Source organism: Melanerpes formicivorus, unplaced genomic scaffold (assembly GCF_026170545.1).
Source record: "Melanerpes formicivorus ecotype bairdi unplaced genomic scaffold, bMelFor1.0.p_v2 SCAF_133, whole genome shotgun sequence".
NCBI classification, from domain to species: domain Eukaryota; kingdom Metazoa; phylum Chordata; class Aves; order Piciformes; family Picidae; genus Melanerpes; species Melanerpes formicivorus.
In genome coordinates this window covers 576,457-592,865 of record NW_027142485.1, presented here as the reverse complement: position 1 = coordinate 592,865, position 16,409 = coordinate 576,457, and the positions used below count along the sequence as shown (strand labels likewise).

General features: G+C 44.3%; 1 protein-coding gene across 4 annotated transcripts in view; it reads right to left on the bottom strand.

The window, feature by feature from the left end:
- Nucleotides 1-16,409, bottom strand: part of CD2AP (CD2 associated protein) — a 154,560-nt gene that overhangs the window by 39,894 nt on the left and 98,257 nt on the right. For all 4 annotated transcript variants that reach the window (XM_068168145.1, XM_068168147.1, XM_068168144.1 and 1 more), the window contains exons 3-5: nucleotides 12,650-12,803; nucleotides 6,722-6,822; nucleotides 891-1,011 (exon numbers count right to left, since the gene is read on the bottom strand). In XM_068168145.1, the coding sequence (XP_068024246.1) occupies nucleotides 891-1,011; nucleotides 6,722-6,822; nucleotides 12,650-12,803 (376 nt within the window). The remainder of the gene's footprint in view (nucleotides 1-890; nucleotides 1,012-6,721; nucleotides 6,823-12,649; nucleotides 12,804-16,409) is intronic.

Below are 16,409 nucleotides of genomic sequence, written 5' to 3'. Positions count from 1 at the left end.
CCCTGAGAGAGGCTGAAAATCCTAACTTGGTAGTTCAGTCCCACTGACCTCAGTATTCCGGAATTAAGACCAATACATACCCATTTGTAAATTCATCTCACCAGACCCCACCAAATTCAGGGTACTTGACCTTCATGGTGACAGCTATCTGAGACTGATCAAGACAAAGAAGTCTGTCCTACTGCAATTATTTCCATAATAAATAAAAAAACCAAACAAAATCTAAGCAGACTTTTCTTTCCTTACAGACAGCTGTCTAAGCACTTAACACTTTCATTACTGTTAGATCACAGAATTGGTTTGGTTGGAAAAGACTTTTAAAATCATCAAGTCCAACACTATCTAATTCTGTTGAGTCTGGTGCTAAATCATGTCCCTTTAATTGTTAAACTAAACCATAGCAAACAACCATGCCCCCCCTTCTAGGATTCAAGTTGAGTTTTTCTATGTTGATCAACTCAAGTATGATCAACTCAAGTTTTAATTCTCAACTGACATGTTGAAAACAAGTTTCCTGTTAGAGAACTCATGTCTCTGACAATAAGATTGAAGGGGGAAAAAGCCACTAAATGGAAGAATATTTTTTAGCCAATACTAAAAAAAGTCCAGCTATGAATATGATAAACTTTCTAGTAATCAAATGCAGAATATACATTAGCAAGCAAGGGATCTTCATACTCAGCATCAATATTTTCTATAATGAAATTGCTTACCATTCTTAAGAAGCTAAAATTCTTCACGACTTTTGTGGTGCTAGAAGCCTAATACTACATACTACACCCAAGACCCAAGACTCTTGTTCCCAATGCCCTTCTAGAAGTATAATACTGTCAATTATAACCAAGATGTAAAATGACTTTGCTAAGTGATTACAACAAAGAGAATACCACCTGTGTCATCCAGAGCATCCTGTACTTCTCCATCATCTGTCAATTCCAATTCTTTCACAAAGTGTGAAGGGAACAACCCTGCCTTGCCATTTAGTGTTCCACTCCACCAGCCATCTTCTACCTGTATAGAAATATTTTGCACATTACCAATAAACCAAATTTCTATCAATTCCACCTATAATTCACTTATAAAACTCTACAAAAAGTCTAGAAAAGTTCAAATGACCATAATTTCTTTTTAAAAAAAACTAACAAAGACGTGGAAACAGCAAGCAGAAAGAAGAGCAAGAAAATAATTTACTGTCATTTCTAGCTTCATACCAGCTAATCCACAAGAGCAGTAAAATATTCATCCACTTTCTCAGAGTAAGCCAGAATAACAGGCATTACATATCTATCTATCAGAAGAAACTACTGAAGTGTTTATGAAATAAATATGCAACTTTTAGTCAGGCTTTCTAACGAATTTTTTATGTATTCTTCCTGTACATTTGACTTTCTCTCTACTTTGTCCAGTTCCCCTCAGCGCTATAGCTCTGAGAGAACAGGAGTTGTTTAGTCTGGAGTAAAAGAGGCTGAGGGGAAACCTTCTCACTCTCAACAGCTACCTGGAAGGAGGTTGGGATGAGGTGGAGGTTGGACTCTTCTCCTTAGTAACAAGTGAGAGGATGAGGAAATGGCCTCCAGTTGCACCAGGGGAGGTTTAGACTGAGTATTAGAAGAACTTTCTTCACTGAAAAGTTTCTCAACCACTGGAATAGGCTCCCCAGGGAGGTGGTTGAAACCCTATCCCTGGAGGTGATTAAAAGACTAACCACAGTTTAGCACCACATTTGGTTGGATTCAATGATCTTAAAGGTCTTTTCAAATCCAAAAGATTCCATGAATTTATGCTCACTGCAAGGGACTTGGACTAGATGAACTTTAAAGGTACCTTCCACCATAAAACATTCTGGGATTCCATCATTCTATTCCCCCTGGTCTCATATCCATTGAGCAGTTTCAATTTCCACCAGAAGACCTGAGTTTCAAAACTATTATTTCTACAGATAATGTAGGGTAGGGCAGAGGAAAAGTCCTTAAAGACATCATAGAGTGACAGAAAATTAAGTTTTCCACTCCTTATAGTAAGAGGCCACTGGATGAACTGACACACACCCAGTTCTAGATGTGTCGGGAGGTACAGATGCTATCCTATCAGAGGTGGCCAGCCAACAAAGATAGTACATGGATTTTGTGGTGGTACACAGCGGTCCTAGAGATGTAAGTCTGCTGGATGCCAAACCTTGTTGGCTTTGCTATTCCCAAAACAACTCTGGAAATAAACCTGTTCAGGGATTAGGGAACAAAAATAACCTTCATGCTCAGTTATGTGCTTGGATTCATGGAGTACTGCAGTATAAAGGGCACATGAGGGATAAACCTTTATTCTAATAAAGGTTTATTCCTCATGTGCCCTTTATACTGCAGTACTCCAAAATTTCATTGAATCTCCAGGAATATTCCACAGTACAAAGCAGAACAGAAGCTGAGCATGCATAAGCAACAATGTAAAACAGCACCAGAAGACAGAGTAAAAAACCATGCTGTTCAAATTTATGAAGACTGTTCAAAATGAAGCAGTTGAATTTAATATCCTCAGGGCAATCAGGAGGAAGTATTCCAAGCTCACGACCCTAGACTTTAGGCATGCAGATTTTGATCGCTTCAGGGATCTGCTAGCCAAAGTGTCGTGGGACAAAGCCCTGGAGGGAAGAGGGACCCAGGACAGCTGGTCAGTATTCAAGGACCACCTCCTCTGTGTCCAGGAGCTCTGTATACCAACAAAGAGAAAAGCAGGCAAGAATGCTAGGAGGCCGGCCTGGATGGGCAAGGAGCTACTGGACACACTATTACTTAAAAGGAAACTCTACAGGAAGTGGAGAGAAGGACAGGTAGAACAGGGGGAATATAAGGAAGCTGCCCGAGCAGCAAGAGTCCTGGTTAGGAAAGCCAAAGCAGAGTTTGAATTGAATCTAGCCAGGGAGATTAAAGGGAACACTAAGAACTTCTACAGGTATATTAATGGGAAGAAGAAGACTAGGGAAGGTGTGGGCCCCCTCAGAAAGGAAAATGGTGACATGGTCACAAGTGATGAGGAAAAGGCTGAAGTACTTAATAACTTCTTTACCTCAGTCTTCACTGCAAGGGCCTCTAGCCACACTCCTGATGTCATGGAAGTCAAAGCCAGGGACGGGGAGGAAGAACTGCCCATTGTAAGTGCAGATCAGGTTCGTGATCATCTGAAGAACCTGAAAGTGTTCAAGTCCATGGGACCCGACAGGATACACCCACGGGTACTGAGAGAACTGGCAGATGAGGTTGCTAAACCCCTCTCTATTATATTTCAAAAGTCATGGCAGTCTGGGGAAGTCCCCACAGACTAGAAAAGGGGAAACATTGCCCCCATCTTCAAAAAGGGCAAGAAGGAGGAACCAGGGAACTACAGGCCAGTCAGTCTCACCTCTGTGCCTGGAAAGATCATGGAGCAGATCCTCCTGGAGTCACTACTCGCTCAAAAGAATAGTGAAGAGGTGATTGGGAACAGTCAGCATGGCTTTGCCAAGGGCAAATCCTGCCTGACCAACCTGGCGGCCTTCTATGAGCAGGTGACAAAATTAATAGATGAGGGGCGAGCAACTGATGTCATTTACCTGGACCTGAGCAAAGCACCACACCACATCCTGGTCTCCAAACTGGTGACACATGGGTTTGATGGGTGGACCACTAGATGGATAAGGAACTGGCTTGATGGCCGCACCCAAAGAGTGGCTGTCAATGGCTCCATGTCCCAGTGGAGGCCAGTGACAAGCGGAGTCCCTCAGGGATCAGTCCTGGGACCTGTCTTATTCAACATCTTTGTGGGTGCCATGGACAGTGGCATTGAGTGCACCCTCAGCAAGTTTGCTGATGACACCAAGCTGTGTGGTGCAGCAGACACGCTGGAGGGAAGGGAGGCCATCCAGAGGGACCTGGACAGGCTGGAGAGGTGGGCACAAGCCAACCTCATGAAGTTCAATAAGAGCAAGTGCAGGGTCCTGCATCTGGGTCGAGGCAATCCCAGGCACAAATACAGGCTGGGCAGTGACTGGCTGGAAAGTAGCCCTGAGGAGAGAGACTTGGGGGTGCTGGTGGACAAAAAGCTCAACATGAGCTCTCAGTGTGCACTTGCAGCCCGCAAAGCCAATCAGATCCTGGGCTGCATCAGGAGAAGTGTGGCTAGCAGGTCGAGGGAGGTGATCCTCCCCCTCTACTCAGCCCTGGTGAGACCCCACCTGGAGTACTGTGTCCAGTTCTGGAGCCCCTATTACAAGAGGGATGTGGAGGTGCTGGAACGTGTCCAGAGAAGGGCCACAAGGATGATCAGAGGGCTGGAGCACCTCTCCTATGAGGACAGACTGAAGGAGTTGGGACTGTTCAGTCTGCAGAAGAGAAGGCTCCGAGGTGACCTAATTGTGGCCTTCCAGTATCTGAAGGGGGCCTACAGGAAGGCTGGGGAAGGACTTCTCAGGATCTCAGGTAGTGATAGGACTAGGGGGAATGGAATGAAGCTGGAGGTGGGGAGATTCAGGCTAGATGTGAGGAGGAGGTTCTTCACCATGAGAGTGGAGAGACCCTGGAATGGCTCGAGGCCCCGTCCCTGGGGGTGTTTAAGAGCAGGCTGGATGAGGCTCTGTCCAGCCTGATCTAGTGTGGGGTGTCCCTGTCCATGGCAGGGGGGTTGGAACTAGATGATCCTTGTGGTCCCTTCCAACCCTGAATGAAAGTATGAAACTATGAATTAAATAAATCAAACCTATTTGCCTAATGAACACTACTTGAAACTATAAATAAGATCACATTTACAAAAATCTCATTTCAGTTGCTCTGTTTTGGGGCTGAAAATTTATTTCTAAATAAGAAAAAAAAAGGGCAACAGAGAAAAAACAGCAGTTGTTTATGTTATCTTTTTTTAGCTTTGCTCTGTAGGTCACTCCGCTGAACACAGCACAGTTTTTAAATGCCAGTCTACCTCCAGGCAAGCAGCATGCAAAACCTGGCAGTTAGAGAGACAGACAGACAATGATAAAAGCATTGTTCTTTTTAAAGACATCTTGGTGCTCAAATAAAGCTTCGCTGTGGATGGTTCAAATTCAGAGTCTGGCCCTCCGAAATGTATTTTAAGAGCAGATTACTGACAAATGCTGACCAGGCTTTGGAGCTTTGTACTTCACATAATGCATTAACGGAAACTGAAATTCAAATGCCTTGATCCACTCATATTACACCCAAGAGCCATGAGGAAGGGACTTTTAGTGTTTATGGTACAGGAGGCAGCTTGAGCATCTAATTTTCTGCCAAGAAATAAGGTCAGCAAAGCACTTTGCACACTTGCAAGGCAAAGTGATGCCAGTTCACAGTTCAGGAATAAAGCAAAAGAGAGTGTACTTGCTTCAGCCTCCTCATCCTGCTGTCTTTAAAAAAATTGAATATACACAAGCAAATAGATCTTTTTTATCAGTATTTAAAAATAGGTTTAATACATTCTGCATGATTTGGTGGAGAGCATCTGTGCATTTCTGGGCATGAGCACCACAGATGGCAATTTCACAACTCTTCTCTTCCATTTCAAAACCTTACCACGTGATACAATTTCCGTAAGGGAGAGAGACAGCTCTGGCACTCACATCAGGGCTTTCTTTGAGTGTCAATTCCATCAGCTTATTTCTATAAGATGATTAAAACTCAGGTTTCTCAACAAAGGCAGGGGGAGCTGGACGGGGTGGGGGGGAAGCCTGAAACAAGTAGTTCTGCCAATCTGAGTTTTAAAAATGAAAACTCTATTAACAGAGTCCTAGGAATTTTAATCATGCTTGAAAACAGCATGCAAATACTATAAATATAAAACTCCAAAAACTGATCTGCTGTTTAGTGCTGCATCTGACAGAAGGAAGGGGAAGATATAAAAGAGAAACAAAAATTTACATTAATGAGACAGTTATGATGTGGACTTTGTGACTCTATTTTGCATGCAAACCTCACGTCATGTAAACAAAAACCCCTGAAGATTCAGCCAGCACATACCACAAGGAGTTTCTTTGCTAAAAGCTTCTCCTGATTGTTTTAGCCTGGCTGTCTTCAGTATTAGCCATTTAATTTCTGAACCTGTATGCCTCTACCTTTGATTTCACAACCAGAAGTGCACATTGGAACTACTCAATTCATGATAATAATTTCAAGGACTAAACACTGAATGATTCACAGATAAGTGCTAGAATTTGAAGGGAAATGAATTCATCCAGAGGGACGTTGATGAGCTTGAAAACTAGTCCAATGCCAACTTGTGAAGTTCAATAAAGCCAAGTGCAAATTACCATACTGCACATCCAATGGATAGTATTTTCTATCTGAAATATCTGAATGTGAGCCAGCATTGTGCCCAGGTGGCCAAAAAGGTCACCGGCATCCTAGTCTGTATCAGGAATAGTGTGACAAGAAGGACTAGGGAAGTTGTTATCCCCCTGTGCTGAGGAACATGATTTAGCACCAGGACTGTTAGATAATGGTTGAACTGAATGGTCTTAAAGGTCTCTTCCAACTAAATGAGTCTATGATTCAAAGCCACCAGCACCTCATGGTTTTGAGCTACCAGATGAGGCAACAATGAGTAAATCCAGGAGCACAGCTTCAGTTTTAAAAACACTAATTCCTATACTATTTTTACAACATTGTTATACTTGGAGTAATCAATCAAAAGAACAATTTTACTTTTGGCCACATAAAGAGACAATCAGCTCTGCAAAACAGCTTACCTCTTCATTGATGTCAATCACATCCCCCAGTTTGAGTTCCAGCTCATCCTCGTTCTGCGGGACATATTCAAAGAGCACTTTGCACTGCCGCTTCTTGGACCCTGAGTCAAGGGAAATGGCAAAACTAAGAAAGAAAACTGTTTTTTTCCTACACTCAGCTTCTGAAGATGAAATCTGACTAGAAGACCAACAAACCTTCCCAAAAAGCTACGTAGTTTGTGCTGCTAGTTTTTGGTTTCCCTTGTGTCACTCTAGTAACGAGCCTTATCTTAGATGGAGCTTGAAAACTATCCAGCTTCACAGACTGTTGATTACAAATAAACACTACACTGCCAATTACCAACATTCTATCAAAAGCATGTTGACACAAGCAAGTCAGGTATACCCCACTACAATGATTTTTCAAGCTATTTCCTGCCCCAAGTCTGAATGAATGACAACTGTTGCCAGCTGCAGAATTAGCACCTGCTTAGAAGAAAATGTGCAAGTTTGAGCCTCCAGTCTTCAAGCAAATTTGAAAGACGGAGATTAGAAGGAAGAATATTTTTACAAAAATGGTGGTCAAACACTGGCAGAGGCTGCCCAGACAGACAGTAGATGCCTTACCCCAGAAAAACATTCCAGGTCAGGCTGGACAGGGCTCTGAGCAACCTGACCTAGGAAATGGTGTCCCTGCTCACTGTGGTGGGGTTGGATTAGATGACCTTTAGAGTTTACTTCCAACCTAAAACATTCTATGATTTTGTGACATAACATATTTTGCTCTGCAAAACACTGAAGTGCCAATGGCCTTTTTGCCCTCTAATAAAGACCTGGATAACTACTGGTCTGAGGTAATGCTATTTTGCCCAGGTCTTATTTCAAAATCCACAGTAATTTTTATCTGTGACGGAAAAAAAAATCCCTTTTTCTCAGTGTCAGTATGTGTAATGGGTTGGGTGTGACCGTTTGAGGCTGTACCCTTAAGAAAGGGAATATGGTGGACGGAAGTTGGTAAACGGAAGGAATAATCTAAACTAATTTCATTGGGAGAGTGGGAGGAAGCACCTTCGGAACTGGGAGTGAACTGGACATTTCCAGCACTTTTCTGTCAGTCTTGCTTCCGCTCCTCCACAGTGCAGCTCTGTCTCTGTGCTGGGCTTTCTGCCAAGGCTTTGGCCTTGAAGTCCAGATACCAGGCCTGTATTAACTCCTTTCCAATTAACACAAAACTGCTTTTAACTTCTTTCTTTCGCTCTCTCTCTCTTCTAACCTAATCTGGGGAAAGGGGGGAGAGAGGGGAAAGAAGAGGTGGGGAACCCCCTCTCTGCCGAGGGGGGTTACTCTCATTTCTGTGTTACTCTGTTGTATATCTTTGTATATATTGTAGATATTGTAAATTTGTAAATATTTCCCTGCAAATCCTACACTGCTTTGTAAATATAGCTCCACTGCTTTGCTAATTCAGCTTGTGAGTTTTTTTTCCCTTTCCCTTCAAGTTTTTTTCCCTTTACCTTACAAGGGGGAAGGGAGGAGGCTTCTTGGCCTTACCCTTCCACCCACCACAGTTGGGGCAAACCCCCTCCCCACCACGTGCAGAAATGACGACTCAGACAAACAGATTGCAAAAGTGATAGAAAGTTTAAATAGAGAACAGTGAGTGCGTGCAGAGAACTAGAAACACAGTGACAAGGAGAAACCCCAAAACAGACCCAGAGAAATCCCATCCCCACCTGAGGGTGCACCCAAAACCCCCAGGGCTCCTCCTTCCCCCCCCCCACTGCTAGGCTAGATCTGAGACTGCCCATCCCCCCGTGGCCTTGGGCCTAGCCAGGCCCATGGCCGGGAGATCTCTCCCCCAGTTACCAGGTGGCGGAGAGGAAGGAAAGAGGAAGTGCCAGACCCCGCCGTGAAACTTATAGTGGTGCAAGGGATCATGGTAGGAAATAACCTAATTTCCTGTGTCCACCCACTGGGCTGGACTTCTGGACACAGGAAACACCCCTGTAGCAGAGGGCACCCAGCCCAAACTACGACAGTACGGAGTGAAGAAATTCAACCAACACTTCAATTAGCAGTGTTTGACAAAGGCAAAATTAAAATAAAGTGCAGTCTTAAAATGTTTGCCATGTATCATAAGTGCTTTGCAGGCATTAAAAAGACAAAATTACACCCTGCAAGGGGAGAGCATTGAAGTGGCTGACAGCAACCTCTCCAGCCAGAGCAGTGCAAACCTACAATTGCCCAATTATGCAGCACATATCCTGGAGTGAGGCCACTGTTGAACACATAGAGTTTGGGCATTTCTCTTTCAAACAAGCAGCCCTGCTTTCAGACCTATTCCACAACAGAGCAACTAACATGCTTTTGAAAGCAATTGTCACCCTGTGCTATGACTCACACATGCTGCCTATCCTCCCCCAAAATAATCTGCCACAGTTTAAGTGAAAATATAAATGGAAAGCTTGAAATGCTAAAGCTTGGAGGAGGTGTGTAATTTCCACACTTTCTCTTGTACTTTGCACTCCTGCAACACTCAAGCTTCGGCAATTAAGACTAGCTGGGTGAAACCGTTTCAAAACACAGATCCAAGACTGAGCCTTGTATTGTTGCAGCAGCATTGAAAGTCCAAAGTCAGACATTCAGAAGACTGCCACTCCCAGAGTCCTCAGCAGAAAATGTGCCAGGCATCTGAGTAACATTCAACATCTAAAACTTCTGAGAGAGGGCTCACCAAATCAAGAATTTTGAACATGCCGGTATATGGTCAGTGCTCTAGAGAGCTTAAAAGAGGCAGGAAACAAATAAACCAAAAGTATGAAGCTCTCTATGGGCTCTTTCTAATAATAGGTAATTGCTCACATAATACACCCTGCTTCTAACTCCACTGAAACTCCTATATCAGCCAAGAGGGATCGTTAACAGTAATTGCAATAAACGGTTCACTGGCCTTTACTACCTCCTGCAGCGCTTTCAGGGCTCCTCCTTTGTGCAAGATTAACTGATACCAAAAAAAAAGGCAAATTAAAAAGTCATGGTCATTTGGTCTAAATTTATCTCAGCATTTCTTTCATATTGTAATTCTACCTACATGGGGAGGACAACAGGGAAACTCCACATCCAGAACTCACTCTCTCACCTGAGGTCTGTTTTCAAGGATAACGAGTTTAGGAAGTACTGCCTTCCAGTTTTGAAAGTCCTCTAGATTTAACCTAGGAAGCTAAACAATCTGCTCAGAAGAAAAGCTCCAGCTTTATGTGGTGCCACAGGACTGCTGGGCTGGCAGCCCCTGGGCAATACTGCTCATTTCCAAAACAACCTGTCTGGCTTCAGGTTTTGTTTGTACAGGGTAAAGCAGTGTAGCCCTTTGTTGCCGTAACTTAGCACACCTGTATTTTCCTTTATCTGAATAAAAGGTAGCCATCAACTGTCTGCAGTTTACTGCCCACATGGTATAAAATACACTAATTCAGCAAGAGCTGCACATGAGAACAGAAGAGACTTCCAGGCAGGGGGAACCTAAGCCATCACACACTGAAAACTTGGTATTAAAGAGGCTTTTAACATTGTAAACCTCATTTTACCAGATCAGGAAACAGAAATGGAAAGACAACTAAGCAGTGAAAACCTTTTGAAGGGAATAAGTGATTGTGCAGGCACAAAGCAAACAGAACGGCAGAAGCCGTTTGAACAGTCTTCCAGGAAAGACCGAAGAAGTAAAAGGGAAGCACAGCGATTATCCCTGTGACAGTTAAACAATTGTGTGCTTAAAGTAAGGTGCTTGAACACCATTTTCTTCTAGGACGCTAAGACTAGCCAGAGCACTGTAGAGTTTGAAACCAGACTGTACCTACTACTATGGCCATGGCCACACAGTCACGAGGATGAGACATGCTGAATATGGGATTGTTCCAGATGTAGAGAAACCAGAATCAGTAGCTGACACTTGCACTGGTATCAGATAGTCTTCACAGAGTCAAAGAATCCTAAAATATCTTGAGTTGGAAGGACTCATAAGGATCATGCTGATGCTCTTCCTGAGCCTGGCTGCACTAATTTAGGACAAACATTCTTTTCTCAGGCTAGGTTTTCAAAACCCTGCTGCTGAAAACATCTAGCAGGCATGTATGTGGTGTTGCTAATATGCACATATAGATTAGATTCACTAGAAAGTATTTTTGTAGATAACCACCTTAGTCATCTCTGAGATCTCAGCAAATTTGTAGATCTGGTGGTCCCATTTTGGTGTTTTAGAAGACAGCTACTGGCTCTTCTCCTTTTATGGGAAGAAACTCAAAGCATATACATGCCAGAAACAGTAAGTTATAAATTCTTTCTTTTACCAAAAAAAGCAAGCTTAAACTGTAAATGCCTGCATGCTCTTAAGAGAGAGGAAGTCAGCGTACTTTAGTCTCGTGTAAGGACTGAGGAGTCCAAACAGAAATTGCAAGTCAATTTTCTGGATGCAGGGAACACTACACTTTCTGCTTTAGGCTTCAGCCACTTTGATTTAAATACTGTCATTAAAACAGAGAAACCACAGATACAAAGGCACCAAGTTTGCACTCCTGATCATCATAGTGGTGGCAGTTGTGATCAGAGGAAGACCACTACTTAGGTATCACCAACTTGTTCTTATTTTACACAAGCAAAATATCTATCGAACAAGAGGAACCTGAACTACAGAGTATTTCCTTGTCATAAAGCCCTGAGTTTGTAGTAAAACTTATGTTAAAAGAAATGATCACAGGAAGATTTCTGATTATCATGAACAAGCCTGCATTTCCAATTCAAGTACTTATTAATACAATCAGAGGTCACACAAGCCCTCACATGCACCCTCAATAAGTTTGCAGATAACACTATGCTGGGAGGGAGACTCTGCAGAAGGACCTGAACAGGCTGGATCAATGAGCTAAGGCCATCTGTATGATACCCAACAAGGCCAAGTGCCAGGTCCTGTGCCAGGGTCACAACAACCCCAGGGAACACTGCAGGCTTGGGGAAGAGTGGCTGGAAAACCAACCAGCAGACAAAGACCTGGGGGTGTTGATCAACAACCAACTGAATATGAGCCATCAGTGTGCCCAGGTGGCCAAGGTGGTCAACAGCATCCTGGTCTGTATCAGGAATAGTGTGACCAGCAGGACCAGGGAAGTGATTGCCACTCTGCACTGGTGAGGCCACACCTGGAGTACTGTCTTCAGTTTTATAAGAAACATGTTGAGGTGCTGGAGCAGGTCCAGAGAAGGGTGAAAAAGCTGGTGAAGGCTCTGGAGAACAGGTCTGAGGATCAGCTGAGGGAACTGGGGTTGTTTAGTGTGGAGAAAAGGAGGCTGAAGAGAGACCTTCTTGCTCTCTACAACTGTCTAAAAGGAGGCTGGAGTGAGGGAAATATTGGTCCCTTCTCCCTAGTAACAAGTGAGAGGACAAGAAAAAATTGCCTCAGGTTGCACCAAGGGAGGCTGTTTTCAGTTGGACATTTGAAGAAACCTCTTGACTGAAAGGGTTATCAAACACTGGAACAGGCTGCCTGGGGAGGTGGTTGATTCACCATCCCTGGAAGAATTTCAAGAGACACAGAGATGTGGTGCCAAGGGACATGGCTTAGTATCAGCCTTGGTAGAGTCAAATAATGGTTGGACTCTTGAAGGTCTTTTCCAACCAAAATGATTCTATGAAGTTACTGAGCAACCCTTTAGAATCTGGGACAGGTCCAAATCCTGTTCCCAGGAACATTCATCCCTATTACCACTGTCAAGAAATACATATAAGCTTTCTGCCCACACTTCAGGAACAGAATCTGGCTTTGAACCAAAGCCTTTGCTTCCACATTTCTAGTTTTCCAGACAACATTAAAATTAAATCTGACATTAAATAATACAATGTTTATTAGAAAATCACATGTCAGTATCTTATACAACTGAAGGACTTGGAAAGACTACATACTCTTCTTGAAGTTTTTGGATGGGGGATGAGGTTGAAATCCTCCTGCTGGAAGCCCATAGCTGCTCATACGTTGCACAAGACTGGCTACATTGCCAGATTTCTCCCTTCTGACCGGTACAGCATCATCCTTGGGCTCTACATCCTTCTTAACTTCCTGAAACAAGAGAATTTTTTGAGACTGAGAGGTTGTTTCAATTACCCAGGAGGGCAGCATTTTCAGACAGGCACTCCATAGACTAACAGACTTCAGGTACTTATCATTTAGGTGTGTAATGATGTATTATACTCAAAAATCATGGCATCCTACAACTAAACATACTAAAGGTATTAATAAACTTGACCCTTCCATATAAACATGCTATCAAACAGGTAAGATCATGTGCTGAGAAAATTCCAAAATAGAGCAGTATTTTAGCCATCTACTCCAACCCTGAGAGAAAGAGCTCTGATCACAGAAGTCCCGTATTACAACTCCTAAAACAGCTCATATCTGAAAGCAGTCTTTAAAACAGAAATGTTACTTCAGCACTAAATACATTTTCATATAAAAAACTCTATTAAATGCTCATCTCTGCCTCAGAAAGCTCAAAGGTTAATAATAGACATGATGATGATGCAATCATACTGTTTAAAGACAAGTGAAAAAAAGTGAGATACAAGAAATAGTGGGAGGAAGTGAGAGGAAAGGTGTAGGAAGAAAGTAACAGAGAATTTTTTAAAATAATTGTCTCCCACCTTTCTATCTTTTTTAATGAAGCTGTTAGCATTGGAATTGAATGTGCCAATCAAGACTAAGAAGCCCATAAACAAGAAAGCATTGTTCTTGACAGAAAAGGCCATCTATGAAGCAATTACTCTACTGCATCAACTCATTAAATGAGACTCGATGAGAGAACAGATACTCTGAAAGAAGGAAATCATCATTTTGCACATGAAGAAATCCATTAAGTCAGATCAATGACCCATCAAGTGCAAGACACAGCTCCTAGCAGCCAGGATCCCACATGCTTGCAATCCAGATCCTCTCTGATTCCCTGAGCATCCATCAGGGAGATGGATTCCAACCTGTCACCACAGACCTCACAACTAGAGTAGGGAGGACACTACTGCCCACTGCAGGCTTGAACTCACAACCTTCCCATTAAGGTTCTTAATGCACTACCAACTGAGCCATCGCCTGTCAGGAAGCAGTCCTCCATTCGCTCCAGGAATCTTCTGGACTGCCTCCTCTCTGCTGAATTAAGTTCCCAGCAGATATCTCGCAGGTTGAAGTCACTGACAAGGACAAGATCTGATGATCTTGGGACAGCCTCCAGTTCTTTGTAGAACAATTCATCAGCCTCCTCCATCCTGGTTGGGTGGTCTGTAACAGACTCCAACCAGGGTGTCAGTTTTGTTAGGCTGCCCTCTGATTTTAACCCACAGGCTCTCAACTCCCTCATCTTCCACCTCAAGTTCTGTGGCAGAAAGTGACTCCCTAATATACAGAGCCACCCCCCCTCCTCTTCTCCCATGCCTGTCTCTCCTAAAGAGCCTGTAGCCCCCCAGTGTAGCACTCCAATCGTGCGTGTTGTCCCACCAAGTTTCTGAGATGGCGACTATATCATAGTCGCCCTGATGGATCAGGACCTCCAGCTCCTCTTGCTTATTGCCCAGGGTGCGTACATTGGTGTACATGCACTGCAGCTGGGCTCCTGACTTCTCAATTGCCCTACTCTTTCCTCTGCAGAGGGACCGATATCCTCACCCACCCCCTTCAGACCTAGTTTAAAGCCCTCCTAATGAGCCCTGCCAACTCCAGTGCTAGGACTCTCTTACCCCTTCTAGATAAATGCACCCCATCAGGACCCAGCAGGTCGGGTGCAGTAAAAGTTGTCCCATGATCGAAGAAACCAAAGTTCCGCTGCTGGCACCATCCCCTGAGCCAATTGTTGATGGTATAGGTTCTCCCAGTCCTCTCAGTGTACTCCCCTGCCACTGAGGGAACTGAGCAGAACACCACTTGAGCTCCTGCCCCACCAATCAATTGTCCAAGGGCCCTGAACTCCTTCTTAATCGCCCTGGTGCCCTTCTTGTCAATCTCATCACTCCCAGCCTGTATTACCAGCAAAGGGTAATAGTCAGTGGGCTGGATTAATTTAGGGAGTCTCCTTGTGATAATTTCTCTTCAAGCCCCAAGGCAAGGATTGTTTGGATTGTGGATAGTTGGGTTTTTTCTGAAGAATTGGTGGGTGTGATGTATGGAGTAGCAATTCGTGCCAATCAGGTGATGCATAGGATCCAGGCCGTTCGGTGAGGTTTGCCTGGGTAGGGGTCCTGGCTACGGGGTCCCGGAATTTCACTGTGGGGGGGGATTCCAGGATTCTGGATGGTAGTCAGGTGGCCTTCACAGCCCTGGAGAGTTCGGGCTGTGAGGGGGGGCAGCATTGATTCTACGGTCTAGGGGCTGTGGAGACTGGTCGTCTGTAGGGATCAGGCGGCCAGCGCTGCATCCCGGTTTCCGACATCCCGGTGGTGAGGGACCCAGTTTCGGGGTTTTGGTATCCTGCGGTCCGGTTTCTGGAGGGGCCTGGGCCGTGGGGGCCCACATCACGGTGGCAGTCGTGGGTTTGACGTCCTGGTTTCCAGTGTTCCGGCGGTGGGGGACCCGGGTTGAGGAGTTTTTCGTATCCTGCGGTCGGTTCCTTAGGGGAGCTTGAACTGTGGGGGCCCATGGCGTGGTTACGCTCGCGGGTTTGACGTCCCGGTTTCTAAGGGGGACCTCGGTTTGAGGGACTTGCTTCGGGAAGTTTTTTTTTCCCGTGGTTTCAGGCTTCTGCAGGAGGGCAGGGACCTGGGCTGCGGTGGGTGAGGTTTATTTTGCGGTTTGACTTTGCAAGTGAAGGGGGGGTCACCTCGGAGCTGGCACTTCCAAGTGCCGCCGCTCGGTTTTGATCCCCGGGCAGTGATTAGTGATCAGGAGAATGAGACAAAAGAAAGTCATCAGAACTCCCTCCCATTCCCATCCCAGAGAGCGCGTTAGGGATCATGTTACAGTATTGGGATGATGATGAGTTGATGTGACCGTTTGAGGATGTGTCTTTAACAAAGGGACACCATGGCTGAATGTTTTATAAACAAAAGACAGGTCTAAACTAATTTCATTGGTGGAGAGGCAGAGCACTGCCTTAAGTTTTGATTCCCAGTGAGACTTGTCTCAGTCTTGCACTTTTTCCCCCTTCTTCCGCATGCTTGCAGCTTCTGGGCTTTCGGCCAGACTAACCTTGGAACTGATAAAGCATAAGGCCTGCACTAAAACTTACTAACATATTTTGCTTTAATTAACAATTGCTCTTTTTCTCTCTTTCTAACCCTCTCTGGGGAAAAGGGGGAGAGAAGGGGGTACAGGGGGAAACCCTTCCTCCTGGCGGGGGAGGGGAATCTCATTCCTGTGCTACTTTGTTATATATTCCTGTGTATATATTGTAAATACTGTAAATTGCGTATATATTCCCCTGCATTTCCTAAACTGCTTTGTAAATACAGCACATTTCCTTTTGCTCATCCGGCTGTGGTTTTTCTTTCATCTTTTTTCCCTTCACTTACGGGGGGGGGAAGAAGGCTTGAGGCCCTCAACCCTTGACAGTTGAGAAAAGGAAAATCAAAAAAATTAAAAAGGTTTATCTTTTGATGATTGGATTTGCCAATTTGTGAATTCTAAAAAGTGTTTTAGTAGGGAAGAAGCTGAATATGCTGCTGTCTGGATTAGGGCTTCACGCCC